General features: G+C 44.1%; 1 protein-coding gene across 2 annotated transcripts in view; it reads right to left on the bottom strand.

The window, feature by feature from the left end:
* Nucleotides 1–2,362: 2,362 nt before the first annotated feature.
* SERINC5 (serine incorporator 5) overlaps nt 2,363–17,863 on the bottom strand; it is a 121,094-nt gene continuing 105,593 nt past the window's right edge. For both annotated transcript variants that reach the window (XM_030927211.1, XM_010386010.2), the window contains exons 9-12: nt 14,570–14,636; nt 10,899–10,938; nt 9,773–9,917; nt 2,363–7,474 (exon numbers count right to left, since the gene is read on the bottom strand). In XM_030927211.1, coding sequence (XP_030783071.1) covers nt 7,327–7,474; nt 9,773–9,917; nt 10,899–10,938; nt 14,570–14,636 — 400 coding nt within the window. In that variant the 3' untranslated portion in view covers nt 2,363–7,326. The remainder of the gene's footprint in view (nt 7,475–9,772; nt 9,918–10,898; nt 10,939–14,569; nt 14,637–17,863) is intronic.

Below are 17,863 nucleotides of genomic sequence, written 5' to 3'. Positions count from 1 at the left end.
TTTCAGAGGAAGAAGACAAGCTTGGGGTTTCATGTTTATATTCTCAACAATTAGCACAACAATGGGAAAAGGAATGTCTTTTTGGTGCTGGGAAAACTGAATATCCACATGTTGAAGAATGAAATTAGACCTTTATTTCATACCATATTCAAAAATCAACCTACAATGAATTAAAGACTTAGCTGTTAAAACCCGAAACTAAAACTAGGCAACAAAAATGTAAACAAATAAGATTACATCAAACGAAAAAGCTTCTGCATAGCAAAGGAAACAACAAAGTTAGGAGACAACCTACAGCATCGGAGAAAATGCTTGCAAACTTAACATCTGATAAGGGGTTAATATTTAAGATATACAAGAAACTCAAAACTGCTCAATAGCAAGAAAACAAACAACCCACTTAAAAAGTGGACAAAGGAACTGAATAGGCATTTCTCAAAAGACATACAAATGGCCAATAGATATATGAAAAAGTGCTCAAGTCAGGCTGGGTGCAGTGGCTCGCGCCTGTTATTCCAGCACTTTGGGAGGCCGAGGCAGGCAGATCACTTAAGGTCAGGAGTTCCAGACCAGCCTGGCCAACATGGCGAAATCATCTCCACCCAAAAAATACAACCGGGCACTGTGACACGCGCCTGTAACCCCAGCTACTCATGAGGTTGAAGTGGGAGAATCACTTGAACCTGGAGGCTGATGGAGGTTGCAGTGAGCTGACATCGTGCCACTGTACTCCAGCTGGGGTGAGAGTAAGAACCTGTCTCAAAAACAAAAACAAAAAAAATCCAAAAACCTGCAAGTAGAACTACCATATGATCCAGCAATCCCACTAATGGGTATATATCCAAAGGGAATGACATCAGTATGTCAAAGAGATATCCACACCCCTATGTTCACTATAGCATTATTCACAATGGCCAAGATATAGAATCAACCCAAGTGTCCACAAATGAATATATAAAGAAAATGTGGCAAGGCGCAGTGGCTCACGCCTGTAATCCCAGCACTTTGGGAGGCCGAGGTTGGCGGATCATGAGGTCAGGAGTTAGAGACCAGCCTGGCCAACATGGTGAAACCCTGTCTCTACTAAAAATACAAAAACTAGCCGGGTGTGGTGGTGGCCACCTGTAGTCCCAGCTGCTACTCGGGAAGCTGAGGCAGGAAAATTGCCTTGAACCGGGGAGACAGAGGTTGCAGTGAGCTGAGATCGTGCCACTGCACTCCAGCCTGGTTGACAGAGCAAGAGTCTAAGTCAAAAAAAAAAAAAAAAAGAAAGAAAAAAAAAGTGAGCTGGGTGCAGTGGCTCACGTCTGTAATCCACACACTTTGGGAGGCTGAGGCAGGATGATTGCTTGAGGTCAGGGCAACATAGTGAGACCCTAGCTCTACAAAAAATACAAAAATTAGTCAGGCTTGGTGTTGCACTCTGTGATCCCAGCTGCTCGGCAGGCTGAGGCAGGAGGATTGCTTGAGTCCAAGAAGTCAAAGCCAAAATAAGCCATGATCACACCACTGTACTCCAGCCTGGGTGACAGAGTGAGACTGCCTCAAAAAAAAAAAAAAAAAAAAAAAAAAGGAAAAGAAAAGTGGCATATATACACAACAGAATAAAAAATTCAGCCTCAAAAAAAAGGAACTCCTGTAACATGCAACAACTTGGAGGAACCTAGAGGACACGGTTAAGTGAAAAAAGCCAGGCACAAAAAGACAAATACTTTGTGATTTTACTGATCCATGAAATCTTAAAAAGTCAAACTTCATAAGTTTGACTTAAGAGATGCAGAGTGTAAAGGTGGTTACTAGGGGCTGGAGGTGGGGGATTGGGTGAGGGGGAGTTCAGGTGATGTTGGTCAAAGAACACAAAATATCAGCCAGAAAGAATAAGTTCAGATCTACTGTGTAACATGGTGATTAGTTAGGAAACTGGCACTACCTTAAAAATTCTGAGAGTAGGCTGGGTGCAGTGGCTCATGCCTATAATCCCAGCAGTTTGGGAGGCTGAGGTGGGCGGATCACCTGTGGTCAGGAGTTCAAGACCAGCCTGGCCAACATAGCGAAACCCCATCTCTACTAAAAATACACAAATTACCTGGGCATGGTGGCACATGCGTGTAATCCCAGCCACTCGGGAGGCTGAGGCAGGAGAATCGCTTGAGCCTGGGAGGCAGTGGTTGCAGTGAGCTGAGATCACGCCACTGCACCCCAGCCTGCGTGACAGAGCAAGACTCTATCTCAAAAAAAAAAAAAAAAAAAAAAAATTACTGTGAGCTTTTAAATGTTCTCAGCACAAAAACATGAGGTAATACATATGCTAATTAGCATGATTTGGTTATTCCTGAATATACACATATTTCAAAACATCATGTTGCACACCACAGATATGTATCTTTTATTTGTCAATTAAAGGATCAGCATATACTCCATGAAACTTAAGAGAGACCTCATTAACATCTGAAGGCAACATCTCTGCAAAACAACTAACTTGAGTACTTTAATTATATATGTATCTAGCAGAAGAGAAAAAACCAACATAGTTTTAATTTCAAATTTTATTAAAGTACAGAGTTAACAAGTTTTGAGTTTTTTACATAGGAAAAGCCTAGTCAATTCAGATGCTTTATAGAAAAATTAAAAAACAAATAGAAGTCCATGTCCATGACTAAAGGGGGAAAATAACTTTCAAAAGTTACCAAAATTCTAATCATATCAGAGACAATTATAAATTTCAAACAGTAGATTTACCAGACATACTGCATTTTCAAATTCTAACGTAGCAAAACGTAACCACATAATTTGGCTACAGCTAATCGTTTCAGAAAAGTTTAAAAAATTAGCAAAGTTATATCTATAAAACTTGTGTAGTTTTCTTTTTGCAAAGTAAAAAAGGCTTAAATCTTTAATAAAGGAAAACAAAACAATCCTCTTAAATTTCTTATAAATAGCTCTCGAGACATATATTACGCATCTGCTGTAATCTTTCTTTACCTGAGAGAACGTCCCAGGATCCTTTTCCCAAAGGATTACCTTAAAGAATTCTTCCATCATTTTGCTCACGTGAATATGATTAAACTCCTATAGAAGTGGATTGGGACATATGCAATTCCTAATCTGCCCTTTCCCATTTGTTTCTTTCTGAAAGGATTTTGCTTAAGGAAAAAAAAAAAGCTCTTTGGTAAAGGCCAAATATTTCAACCTTTCAAAATGGCTGCCTCTGTGAAAGATTTGTTGAGGAAGAAGAAAAAACAGAAAGAGAAAGGTCTAAACATCTGTGTGAACAGCTCTCCAGTCCTGTGAAGTCAAAGGCCCAACATTACAGAGCACACCTCTGCCTGAAATGCAAAACTAAGTTAACTAGCAAGTTACAGAAAATAGCCTTCAGAAAATTCCACAGGCCAAGTGGCTCCTGCATTGTCCCTGAAGAAGGAGGGCCCATGTTCTTTCTGGGTGTGTAAGGTCTTACTAAGTTCAAGGTTTGTCCCTTCTTAGTTGTAGGTTGGGTCCTCTTTCACTTCCAAGAGGTATAGGATACTAGAGTACACCAAATGAGACACTATTTAGAAAGGCAATAAAGGGAGGGTAAAAGCCTAGGCAGCTTAAATACAGGCTCTGGAATTTCCTTCGGAGGAAGGTGAAGCACCAATGATGGCAAAAATTAAATAAATACATCATCTTAAAAAGGCAGAGGGTAGGCTGCGTGCAGTGGTTTATGCCTGTAATCCCAGCATTTTGGGAAGCCAAGGCAGGCACATTGCTTGAGCTCAGTTTTGAGACCAGCCTGGACAACCCCATCTCTACAAAAAAATAAAAACTGGCTAGCTGTGACGGCGCAAACCTGTGGTCTCAGCTACTTGGGAGGTGGTCCTTGAGCCCAGGAGGTCAAGCCTGCCATGAGTCAAGATCATGTCACTGCACTCCAGCCTGGGTGACAGAGTGAGCCCGTCTCCAAGAAAAAAATTTAAAAAAAGGCCGAGGGTGACAATTTTGGCATGGGGTGGGAAATTAACATTACACTGAGGTTATTCATCATGAAGGATCTTCTGAGGAATCAGAAATAAACAATGTTGTATGGAAACAGAACCCCAAAACCCCAATAACTCCACCCTCCCCACAGCCCACCCCCACTCTATCTCCCCTTCAAAGAGGCTTCAAATACCTCTGGCAAACAATTTCTTCAGACAAAATGAAGAAGCTTTTTGCCCAAGAGACTGTGGGTGAAAATAAAACTAACCAATGAGTATTTAAAAAAAGCTAGACCCAGTAAAGACGTGGTTGGGTTTCTGAAGGCTTATGATGGAAATAGTCTCTAGTCTCCAGTCAGGTAACATGCCTCGGTATGACACTCCCATAAAAACCCCCACCCCCCTGCCACCCACTTAGTGTTTTTACTCATAAAAATGAGGGGAAAACTTTTCTACATCAGACAAATGACACAGAGGAAATATTCACATGCAGCTTTAAAAAATCCTCTTCATCTGTCATCCCTAAATGTGTCTGACCAGCAGCTTCTGGGAATATACTCTTAGTCATGTACAAAAAGGTGTAGGAAGCAAATGTCTATTATTTTTAAAAGATATCAGTGAGTTAATCAAATTAACACCATTGTTAGAGCAACTCAAAGCCATTGGCACAATGTTTCCAGTTTCTTAAATCACAATTGCACAAAACTATAGGTTCTTTAAATCCAGGAATGTTGACTCCTCGCCTGAGAATTGTATATCACAATTAATAACCATTAACATTAACTTTGCATTGATAGTCCCTCATCCTCAGATACATCCACATCTCTTTTGTTCATGCAGATACACGTGCTAACATTTTCAGCTGAGAATAAAATTCAGAGAAACTGTAACTCTTCCTCCTGCATCAGACCAACCAGCAGAAGGGAACGGGATGTCACAAACCAGATTCACGCATCTGGAAAACATGGGGTGGCTGGGCTGGCTCCAGAAGGAAGTGACGAGGGCCTTCCACCGGCCACACTCCCTTGCTTGGGCTTCCCTGAGCTGCTTTCTGCAGAGGAAAGGGCCAGCCACGGCCAGCCAAGGAATCCAAGGCCTTGTCAGCTCGACCTTGACTGGGCGTAAGGTCAGTTTCTCAAATCACACCAGCTGGCAGCCAGACCCAGTCAAGAAGACAAAGTAAAGGCTCTGCTAGACCTCAGCAGGAGGAAAACAATGAAACTAGTCACAATACTGCCCGGGCCCCTGATCTGCTTCTCCTCAGGGTGTTTCCTAAAGACAACCCCCAAGGCCCTAGGCCACTGCAACACAGCTACTGTGTATGACACACGGCCCCACTCCCTGAGCCCATTCTTGGCCGACGGAGCTCCTGTACCCTAACTGGGAGCTCCTGTACCCTAACTGGTTCCCCAAGGAACCAGTTAGCCTTTCATTTTGCGACTCCAGATCAATCTTTGAACTGCTAAGTACAGAGCTCCTGCCCTACAAAAGGAAATTTAATGGAGTTTACAAAACAAGGCTCTCTTAACCACACACACAGATGGAGTGCCTTTTGAAACTGAATCTCAAACACTCTTAAGTAGGGAAAGTTCTAAAGGAATTCGTCCCCTGTAATTTGTTTCCCCATGGGTTTTCTTGGGAGAAGGGCAAAGGAATGAATAGAAAGAATTTCACTGATTTCACCCACCGGCATTTTGGCACACGGAAGCTCAGCTTAGGTGGCACTCAATTCTGCCCAACTCATACAGTAGAGCACAGAAAAAAATGACTAGGCTGAACCTTTTATTCTTAGATCCTCACTTCCAGAGAGCTCGAGAAGATTCTTTTCATTCCGAATGAAATTCTAACAGGAGTTTCCAGCAAGTAAACCTTTTCCCTGCCTGAGAACATCAACACTGAAAATAGATATCATCTTGGGTAGCTGCCGAAAGTCATGTTTCTGTATTACTTTACAAGTATGTATTTTGGAAATTCCTGTGCAGTGTGATCTCGGCTCACTGCAACCTCTGCCTGCCAGGTTCAAGTGATTCTCATGCCTCAGCCTCCGAGTAGCTGGGATTACAGGCACATGCTACCATGCCCGGCTAGTTTTTTCTCTTTTTAGTAGAGACGGGGTTTCACTGTGTTAGCCAGGCTGGTCTTGAACTCCTGACCTCAAGTGATCCACCTGCCTCTGCCCACCTCTCTTTAAGTATATTCGGCCACTCCCACACGTTGCCTAACAGGCTTCCGCTGGTCAGCGTGTCTGAGATCCTCACCTCAGAAATTCTCACGTTAGTGAATCTATTCCAAGGATGCCAGAATGAACCTGAACGGTATGGTCACATTACAGATCCAGAACACAAAACGTCTTCTGCTTTTACAGTTTCAAAGGCCTCAAGGTGGAGAAGAAACTGAGGGGCTGGCCTCAACACCTGAAAGAGCAGTGCATGCAGCGGGCTTCAACACGAAGCAGCTTTTCAGTTAAGGTCCTAAAAGTATTATCAATTATCAACAGCACAAACAAGAAAGAATGATAGCCCTCCGTTGCTTAGGCAAAGAAAACAACATGAATCTTGTTCTATAATAGTGTGAATAACACCACAAATAAGCGCCGTACTTATTGCGGTAACTCGGATCAGGTAGTGATAATACGGTGGAGAACCACGTGGGGGGTGACCAGGCAAATTGTGCTTTTTCACATTATTACAAAGACGTGGGACCCAGAAAACATGAAACCTCGGGAAAGGGTGCAGGCAGAGAGTGAAGTCTGTGATTCCCAGCATCACAACCTCAAAAGGAGATGTTTAGGGGCCATGAGGAGGCAGCACTGAGGGTACAGTTGAAAAGCAGGTGCCACCTCTTGCACCTTATAAATACCAGGGGCCCTGCAGGCTGAGTCCTGTCCTCAAAGCCGCCTGGGGACAAGGCTCTAAGAGGTGGAAGTGAGTGAGAGGGGTCTGGATTCTGTTAGGGGCTGCGGACTCAAGATTTTGGCATATTTTCTATTCCAAGGATGAGAATGACTGGCCACACAAGGTATTTCACAGGTATCCCTGTGAAAAGATGCTGTCTCCCAAATTCTGTTTTGGCAAAAACATGCAGAAGGAAGTCAACATAATCGGTATCCACTTTCTAGGGGTAAGATATTTCAACCGTGATCAGTTTGGTTGAAAATTTCAATTCCTTTGGGACAAACTGGTAGTTTCTTTATGAATTTCAAAAGAAAAAAGTTAATCAGGAGATTTTTTTTTTTTTTTTTTTCCTCACAGCCTTTTCAGACCCACTCAAGCACAGGGCGCCAGTCCTTGCTTAACCCCCGGGGACACTGTTCAAACGATGGCACTTTCCAGGCTGTAGGCCAGCAAAGCCCAGGGGACCGCTAATATCGTCACACAGAGAACTCCCGGGTGGGGCAGCAGAGGGGAGCAACCAGCGTACACAGGTACAACAGCACGCATATCCAGCAGGAGGCCATCTTGACCCAGAAGATGGACCAGCTCCCGCTGAAGAAGCTCTCGATGTTGGCACTTTCGTAGCTGTGGAAACAAGAGACCCAGCCGCGGTCAAAGCAGGAATGTACTGAGATACAATTCACTAATTCACATCCATTTGTAATGTACAACTCAACGGCTTTTAATGCATTCATACACAGATTTGTGCTACCATCAACACAACCCATTTCCAAACATTCTCATCACCCCCAAAAGAAACCATGCACCCCTTAGGTGCTCTCCCCTTCCCCATGGCCCCCCGGCCCATCCCCGGCATTCACCAATCTACTTTCTGTCTCTATGGATTTGCCTATTCCAGACAGTTGATATAAAAGGAATCACATGGCCTCTTGTGTGTGGCTTTTTTGCCTCATGTACCATTTCCAAGTCTCAGCCATGTGGTAGCATGTGTCAGTCCTTCATTCCTTTTTATTGCTAACCTAGTATCTTACTGTATGGATAGAGCACATTTTGCTGTATGCAGTCACCAGGTGATGGTCATTTGGGATGTTTCCCCTCTTTAACTATCACAATTGATGCTGGTATGAACATCCCTGTGTAAGTTTTGTGGACCTAGTTTTCTTTTTGTCTTAGGTATACGCTCAGGAGTGGAAGAGCTGGATTACATTGTAACTCAATGTTTAATTGTTTAAGGAGCTGCCAAACTCTTTTCCAAAGTAGATTTCACATTCAAACCAGCAATGTAAGAGGGTTCCAATTTCTCCACTTCCTCGACATTTGTTATTATCTGCCTTTTTAATCATAGCTTTCTCCATCTTTTCTTAAGCTTCCCAAGCCAAAAGTTTCCAGCAGTTCCCACAGCATCACTGGGAAGCATTAAAGCTCCCTTCTCCTCTCCTCCTTCAAGAAGAATCGCTCCACTCACTGTGCTTGAAACCACCACTCCCACCACCCCTACCCCAATTCCCTTTGCTCATTTCATTTTTCTCCCCAATACTCATCACCATCTAACACACCATATTTGACTTGGGTCATAGTCTGTCTCTCCCGCTAGACTATAAACCCTGCCTCCTAGAACCGTGTGGCACATAGGAGCCACTTGCACATCTGTTGAATGAATGATAAAAAGAAGTACAATGAGCCTACATGTCTAAGCTTAACTTAGCAGTCAAACAAATTATGATACAACCGAAGCTGTGGACCTGCAGCAGAAGTATGAACCTCTGTGTAGTGACAGGGAAGGTCAGGTCAATCATGTACTGCCAAGTAAAAAAAAAAAAAAAAAAAAAAAAAAGCCTCCAGGGGAAAACATGTACAATGACATTTACATTAAAAAAAAAAAAAAAAATTAGCCGGGTGCGGTGGCTCATGCCTGTAATCTCAGCACTTTGGGAGGCCGAGGTGGGTGGATCACAAGGTCAGGAGTTCAAGACCAGCCTGGCCAATATGGTGAAACCCCATCTCTACTAAAAATAAAAATAAAAAATTAGCCAGCGTGGTAGCAGTGCCTGTAGTCCCAGCTACTAGAAAGGCTGAGGCAGGAGAATCACTTGAACCCAGGGGCGGAGGTTGCAGTGAACCGAGATTGCACCACTGCACTCCAGTCTGGGCAACAGAGCAAGACTCCATCTAAAAAAAATAACAATAAATAAAAAATTACGTAGGTTTATAAATGCACAGAAAAGGAATACACATCCTAGCAGTGGTTATCTGTGTAGGGGGAGTAGAGGTGGGTGGGGGTACCACATTTTTACTTTGCATAATTACACATTTAGTTTGTATTTTAAAAAAAGATGTTTCCAACTTTTGTGATGAAAATGAAGAAAAATGGGGAAGAAGATACACAAAATTTGAAGTAGAAAAAAAGGGATATTTTCTCTTTCTGAAAGGCAGATGAATGCTTAGGAATTCCCATTTTTCCTCCATTACCATGTTTTCCAGACTGTCCATATAGAGCTAACCTTCCGTTTTCTTAAAGTTGCCATAGCATCACCAGTTTCCAGGGTTAAAACATACCCGTCCACTGTTAAAACTCGGAACTTGCTTATAATCCCGGCACTTTGGGAGGCCAAGGCAGGTGGATCACTTGAGGTCAGGAGTTCAAGACCAGCCTAGCCAACAGGCTGTACTAATTTTGTACTAAAAAAACAAAAATTAGCTAGACATGGTGGCGCGTGCATGTAATCCCAGCTACTCGGGAGGCTGAGGCACGAGAATCGCTTGAACCCGGGAGGCAGAGGTTGCAGTGAGCCAGGATTGTGCCACTGCACTCCACCTGGGCAACAGAGTGAGACTCCTTCGCAAACAAACAAACATGAACAGCACTTAACTCTTAACTTTAAGACTTCGCTTCAAAAATACCTAAGCAAATGGGCCACTCACTTGAACCAGTTGGTGACGGTCATCATCACATACAGGGAAGCCAGGAAGAACACAAAGTGGAAGTAGGAGTAGATGTAGACGGTGCCTTTCTTCTCATCATAAATGACCCGTGGTCCCTCCTTCCCCTGCTGCTGCTCTTCAGTGTCTGTGAAGCACAAAGGGAGCCCAGGCTCAGTGAGTGAATGTGTGTGTTTACCATTCAGCAAAGCCACACTTGCTAATTCTACAGAGCTGTCAGTAGAAAAGATGCCAGAAAGCCATCTGTACCCTCTGGCAACTTCAATCTGTGCCCTAAGCACAAAACTCCCACCCCACCCTAGCAACTTCCATAATAGGAAGAGTTACCTAATGCCACATTTATTTTTATTTGTTTATTTTTTGAGATGGAGTTTTGCTCTTTTTGCCCAGGCTGGAGTACAGTGGTGCGATCATGGGTCACTGCAACCTCCGCCTCCCAGGTTCAAGACATTCTCCTGTCTCAGCTTCCCGAGTAGCTGGGATTACAGGTGCACGCCACCATGCCAGGTTAATTTTGTATTGTTTTATAGGAGAGACAGGGTTTCACCATGTTGGCCAGGCTGGTCTCAAACTCCTGACCTCAGGTGATCCACCCGCCTCAACCTCCCAAAGTGCTGGGATTATAGGCATAAGCTATTGCGCGTGGTCTGTCACATTTATTTTAACAGAAAGAGAACCCTTAAAAACCCCTAAAGATGTAAAACTTACTATAAGCTTTGCAGAAACTGAGAGAGAGTAAAACAAGAGTTGGTTCTTAAGCCCTTGGAATCCTCCAATCCAAGAAGGAAAGTAAAGTGAAGGAATGAAATGGCCCCAAAATAAGGTATCAGGACCTCTTGGTATTTTCCAAATCATTCCTTTTTTTAAAATGTGCTTTCTGATTCTCTAAAGCTCACTGTATAATTTAACTTACATATAAACCAAAATTTGGACTGATTCTCCCTACCAAAATAACAACACAAACTAACTCAGCTAGCAGTCAATCAGCTTTAGAATAAGCTTCCCCTTACTATTCAAGTTATTTGTGTCTGAATCCCAAATGACAACAGATTAGAGCTATAGGACTGCAGTGTCACACAGATGCAAAGAATAAATGCACTCTGCTTACCCTCTCCACCAGGACTGAAGCAAAAACAACAGCGGGCTATCTGTGAAAGCAAAAGCGACAGTCAGACGGCTTGTGTTCTATTTCTAGTCCACCTCAGTAAGGCAGCAGTAACCCTTATCTGAACAACCTCCCAGGCCCTGAATTGCATGTATCCCTTCAAAAGATGTGGACTGTTCTTTCCCAGGTGTGCTGGGTGTTGGTGACAGGAAACACCATGGAGGGAGACGTGCCAGAGATCCTCATCCATGGACTTGGTGCTTGTTCCCGCTACCGTGAATGCTGGCAGCAGAGCCTTGAGACAGCAGCTCCTTTACCCTTCTTGGGTAACCGCCATGGAATGGCTGATCACAGCAGGGGTAAAGACCGTGCCATCATGGCCCCTGGGGTTAGGGAGGCTTTTTCCAGCTGCACTGTCCTTCAACTTCACCCTCTGCCCAATTTTGCCTCCTACCCCTTCTCCCTCCACATGTGCTGATTTTTAATAAATATCCCTCAACCTCTGCTTCTGGAGAACTTAATGTGAAACCCAACGAATATGACAAGAGCCCCACTCCCCCGGCGTTCCCTTCTCGTGCTTTGCCTTCAATGCTATTTCATTAAATCCTCTTTGACCTTTGCATTGGGCTTATTATTATCCTGCGTACAGCTGAGGAAACTGGGGTCAGGCAGGTTAACTGGCCAAAGTCACCAAACTAGCTTAGTGACAGAGCTGGGACAGACGAATGCAGGATGGGGACGCCAAGATCCATGATTCACAATAGGTAACACGTGGTGTCTAGGAACTTGGTGAAGCCGGTAGAATCTGAAATAGTAAAGCGAAGGAATCTGGAAGCAGCCTACCCATGTTTCCTATCAAAATCAAGCTGTTGCATGGGCCATGGACAGGGATGGAGGGAATGCTTGCCTTTGAAGCATCTCTGGTACCTTGTGAATTTTTTTATCATTATTTCTTTTCTTTTTTCTTTTTCTTTTTTTTTAAGATGGAGCTTCGCTCTTATTGCCCAGGCTGGAGTGCAATGGCACGATCTTGGCTCACTGCAAACTCTGCCTCCCGGGTTCAAGCAATTCTCCTGCCTCAGCCTCCTGAGTAGCTGGGATTACAGACATGTGCCACCACACCTGGTTAATTTTGTATTTTTAGTAGACACAGGGTTTCTCCATGTTGGTCAGGTTGGTCTCGAACTCCAGGCCTCAGGTGATCTGCCCGCCTCGGCCTCTCAAAGTGCTGGGATTACAAGCGTGAGCCACCGCGCCTGGCCATTATTTCTTACCTACTCAAAACAATAAACTTAATTTTTAAAAATCAGGTTATGTGTATTCCCAGCTATTTGGGATGCTGAGGGAGGAAGACTGCTTAAGCCTATGAGTTTGAGGCTGCAGTAAGCTGTGATCCCACCACTGCACTCCAGCCTGGGTGACACAGGCCCTGTCTCAAAAAAAATAAATAAATAAATAAAATAAAAAGAAAAGAAAAAAAGTACGTGATTTCAGAAAGACTCTGGTAAAGAGAGTACGAAGACTGCCTGGGAAGTGCAGTGCCCTTAGCACTTTGGGGCTGAAGATATTTCAACTACAAAGAACAGAGAGCCAAGGATGAGAATATGAGAGCTTGAACCTTCATCTCATTTGTACATCAAGGCCAAGCCCTTGTTTCCCTGCTTGGCAAGGAAACCTTTAACAGAGGTATTAGCCTTAACAGGAGCTTGGATTAAGTGGCATGGTCTAAAAACCACTAATTCATTCAGTGGGCCCAAGACACGGTATGCTGAGGTCTTAGTTCTTTTGAAGCTCAAGTTACTGTAAGAAACTATGAACTCTCACTTTCAAAGTTGTATCCTGTGAAATGTGATGCAGGAGAGCGAACCAACTTCCATCCTGCATGCTCTCCAGTTCAGAAGGAAACACTAGGACATTTTCCCTTGGACTGAGAAGAAAAACATCCTCTCTTAAATCTAACTTGGAGACTTGCTGTTCTTTGAGCTTGAACTCTGTACACAATAGGGACATTGAAACCATAACCATATAACCTCAGCAGGTGGTCACCTAGTCAATGGTGAGAACAAACACCCCTTCTACAGACCATTCTCTTCTGTATAATAGGCAGTAACCTATTCAAACTTAGCACAGTTTTCTCCTTTGGGCAACAGAAAGAGTTGGAAAATGATGCTGGCAGACTGACAACCCTTCATAATGGCTCACTATCTCCAGGTCAGGTGCAAGAGAGACCATCCCATCCCCAGACACCCAGCTGCAGAGTGAAGTGCCCGTATCTGGACAGACACCAGGGCTTTTCCATCCACGGAAAGCTATTAGAATGCACGCAGTGGCCGGATGCCAGCTGCCCACAGTCAGCAGGAAGAACCAGGGTTCAGCAGCTCAGCTCCTGGGCAGCAGTGGTCAAGAACACAGACTCTGGGGCCAGAGTACACGGTTTACATTCTGGCAAATCAAAACCTGTGAGGCTTAAATGACTTCACTCTGCTGGTTTTCCCCTCTGTAAAATGGAGGTAAAAGCATGTCACTGGGTTTTTATGAGGATTAAGTGAAATCACATAGGAAGAACTTAGAACAGTGCCTGGGACATAGCAAGTGCCGTAAGTCTTAGTCATGCTTGGAACCCCTGGTTCTTTTCATTCTTGGGTCACAGCTGAGTCTTTCCCTGGCTGCCTCCATCTGATTAGACCCTCCTGACGTTGGTAGATGAGAGCTCCAGAAAGACCTTTGCACAATTAAGAAAGTAACAGACATTTTGTTGACTGATAGGCACCTGCTGAACACCTGGAGGCGCTGGATGTGCAGGCAACCAATGTATTGCTCATAACACTCTACCTGACAAAATGCCCACCTGATGGAAGTGACATTCAGTTACATGAGTTAATGTATCTACCACGTTCAACAGCGTCAGGCAGAGCAGATACAGTTCCTTCCTTTTCCTCTCTCCTTCCTTCCAAACAGTTATTACATAATCTCACAGCCATGTTGTGTATGGAGGGCACAGACAAGTATGAAACAGGTGGATGGATCAGAAGTTAAAATAAAACCCACCCAGACCCAATTATGGCAAAGGAAGAGTACAGGGTGCAGCCTGACAAGGTTACCCGAACCTCTGGTTGGGGGCGAGTGGCAGGATGCCACCCAAAAGGCCAGTTTTCTTACAGAAAATCAAGAATGGACTGATTCATTTTAATCCCATAGCATACAAAGGAAAGCATTTATTTTTCCTTTTTCTTTTATTTTTTTGAGTCAAAGTTTCACTCTATTGCCCACGCTGGAGTGCAGTGGTATGATCTTGGCTCACTGCAACCTGCCACCAGGGTTCAAGTGATTCTCGTGTCTCAGCCTCCCAAGTAGCTAGGACTATAGGTGTGAGCCACCACACCTGGCTAATTTTTGTATTTTTAGTAGAGATGGGGTTTCACCATGTTGGCCAGGCTGGTCTTGAACTCCTGACCTCAGGTGATCCACCCGCCTTGGCCTCCCAAAGTGCTAGGATTACAGGTGTGAGCCACCACACCCGGCTAGCATTTATTTTTCTATACAAAAATCTCTTTTTTCCAAGCAGAAAAACAGGATCATGGAATGCAGATTGATTAAAGACACAAACACAAAAGATCTTCCTGAGAAATGGATCTTCTGAGATGAAGCAGAACAGGAAAAGGAAATGAACTTACTTCCAGTTCAGGAGCTGCATATCGCCCCTGCAGAGCGTCGGAACTCGATCTTGTTGTTGATGTCAAACTAAGAAACAAACAAAAAAGTCAGCTGGGTGTATTAACACGTTACAACACATGGAACAAAGGGGAAAGCTGGCTGGTCAGTGCTCCGACGAGAGCTGCAGTGTAACCTACCGTTCAGGTGACTTAAATCAAAGCAATGTATTTTAATATCTCTCCTTATTCCAAAATTGGCTGGCTGATTCTATAGTTGATATCATTTTACACGGATTGCATTAGATCATTTTATGCAAAGAAGTTTATAGGTAGAGAAGTAAGATACCTTGGTTTTCCGTATTGCTTTTTGCCTCTCCTCCCTCAAATGTTAGAATAGTTTTCTAATTTCACTTTCTCTTTCCCTCCCTTTGACTAGTCTTGCTTAGAGGGAATCAAAAGCAACGAACCCAGAGATGGCAACAGAAAGCAAGGGCGTGAAAGCAAAAGTCACAGTTATTTACTGTGATAGCCTATAGCAGAACAAGGCTTGCTGTTCTGTAACACGTTGAGAGGAAGGCGTGGGTGAGAGGATCGCTTGAGGCCAGGAGTTTGAGAAGAGCCTGGGCAACATAGCAAGACCTCGTCTCCACAAAACAAAAACACAGAACATTTTTTTTTTTTTTTTGAGATGGAGTCTCGCTCTGTCGCCCAGGCTGGAGTGCAGTGGCCGGATCTCAGCTCACTGCAAGCTCCGCCTCCCGGGTTTAAGCCATTCTCCTGCCTCAGCCTCCCGAGTAGCTGGGACTACAGGCACCCGCCACCTCGTCCGGCTAGTTTTTTGTATTTTTTAGTAGAGACGGGGTTTCACCGTGTTAGCCAGGATGGTCTCGATCTCCTGACCTCGTGATCCGCCCATCCCGGCCTCCCAAAGTGCTGGGATTACAGGCTTGAGCCACCGTGCCCAGCCAAAGAAACACAGAACATTTTAAGCAAATAGAAATATATACCATACTTAGGGTTCCAGCTAACTTTAGAGATTGATTTAGCAAATATTTACTGAAGGTCCACTACGTGTCAGGCCCGATTCTAAGCACCGGGGACTCACTGACACAGGCAACAATCCTGCCATCAGGTAGCTTCTGAGCTGGCCTGACATGGGCAGGGCATGTTGGTGCTCAAGAAGCTGGTCCGCTCATGGGAAGGTGGGACACACACTCATCTCAATCCAGCAAACCCCATGGAGCAACACTGTGCAATCTCATCCTCTTTCCCAGGGAGAGAAGAGATCAATGAGACAGAGATAAACAATAAAACGCTTTCCTCATACAGGAGCCACTGAGATCCAAGTTTGCTGCTTCTTTTGTGGTCCGCTCAAGCACAACAGCATCATTTTCATTTCTGCTTTGAAATGACGGATGCTAATCCAGGCCCACGCCACTCCACCTCCTGTGTGCCTGGTCAGACAAAGACAGAAACATCTCCCAGTGACTGCGCACCCAAGGAATACAACACCTGATCCGACATTTAAGAGTGGCCTGGCTGGCAAAATTGACAAATGGGATCTAATTAAACTAAAGAGCTTCTGCACAGCAAAAGAAACTACCATCAGAGTGAACAGGCAACCTACAGAACGGGAGAAAATTTTTGCAATCTATCCATCTGACAAAGGGCCAATATCCAGAATCTACAAAGAACTTAAAGAAATTCACAAGAAAAAAAATCAAACAACCCCATCAAAAAGTGGGCAAAGAATACGAACAGACACTTCTCAAAAGAAGACATTTATGCAGCCAACAGACACATGAAAAAATGCTCATCATCACTGGCCATCAGAGAAATGCAAATCAAAACCACAATAAGATACCATCTCACACCAGTTAGAATGGCGATCATTAAAAAGTCAGGAAACAACAGATGCTGGAGAGGATGTGGAGAAACAGGAACAATTTTACACTGTTGGTGGGACTGTAACTAGTTCAACCATTGTGGAAGACAGTGTGGAGATTCCTCAAGGATCTAGAACTAGAAATACCATTTGACCCAGCCTTCCCATTACTGGGTATATATACCCAAAGGATTATAAATCATGCTGCTATAAAGACACACGCACATGTATGTTTATTGCAGTACTATTCACAATAGCAAATACTTGGAACCAACCCAAATGTCCATCAATGATAGACTGATTAAGAAAATGTGGCACATATATACCATGGAATACTATGCAGCCATAAAAAGGGATGAGTTCATGTCCTTTGTGGGGACACGGATGAAGCTGGAAACCATCATTCTGAGCAAACTATCGCAAGGACAGAAAACCAAACACCGCGTGTTCTCATTCGTAGGTGGAAACTGAACAATGAAAACACTTGGACACAGGGTGGGGGTGGGGAATATCACACACTGGGGCCGGGAGGGGGGAGGGGGGAGGGGGAGGGATAGCATTAGGAGATATAACTAATGTAAATGACGAGTTAATGGGTACAGCATACCAATGTGGCACATGTATATATATGTAACAAACCTGCACATTGTGCTTATATACCCTAGAACTTAAAAAAAAAAAAAAAAAAAAAGAGTGGCCTGGCTGGGTGTGGTGGCTCACACCTATAATCTCAGTACTTTGGGAGGCTGTGACAGGCAGATCGCTTGAGCCCAGGAGTTCGAGACCAGCTTGGACAACATGGCAAAACCCTGTCTCCATAAAAAATACAAAAATTAGCCAGGTGTGGTGGCACATGCCTGCAGTCCTAGCTACTGGTGAGGCTGAAGCAGGAGAATAGATTGAGCCTGGGAGGTTGCAGTGAGCATGATCACACCAGTGCACTTCAGCCTAAGTGACAGAGGGACTCTGCCTCAAAAAAAAAAAAAAAAAAAAAAAGAGTGGCACATATTCTGTGCATACAAGTTTTGATTTAGTACAGTGTATAGTTTACACAGGGGAAAATACAAGTTTTTAATTTTAAAAAGAGATCAGTATCTGAAATTTTCATTTGAAAGGTAACATTCATTGTTTACGAGGCTCAGAATAGGCCAGGTGCAGTGGTTCACACCTGTAATCCCAGCACTTTTGGGAGGCTGAGGTGGGTGGATCCTTAGAATTCAGGAGTTCCAGACCTGGCCAACATGGCAAAACCCCGTCTCTACTGAAAATACAAAAATTAGCCAAGTGTGGTGGCTGGTGGCCAGCAGCTGTAATCCCAGCTGCTCAGGAGGCTGAGGCAGGAAAATTGCTTGACACTCCGGAGGCAGAGGTTGCAGTGAGCTGAGATCACACTACCGTACTCCAGCCTGGGTGAGAAAGTGAGATTCTAT

The sequence above is a fragment of the Rhinopithecus roxellana genome, chromosome 3, assembly GCF_007565055.1.
Source record: "Rhinopithecus roxellana isolate Shanxi Qingling chromosome 3, ASM756505v1, whole genome shotgun sequence".
Classification (NCBI taxonomy): domain Eukaryota; kingdom Metazoa; phylum Chordata; class Mammalia; order Primates; family Cercopithecidae; genus Rhinopithecus; species Rhinopithecus roxellana.
This window is presented reverse-complemented; position numbering and strand designations above follow the sequence as displayed.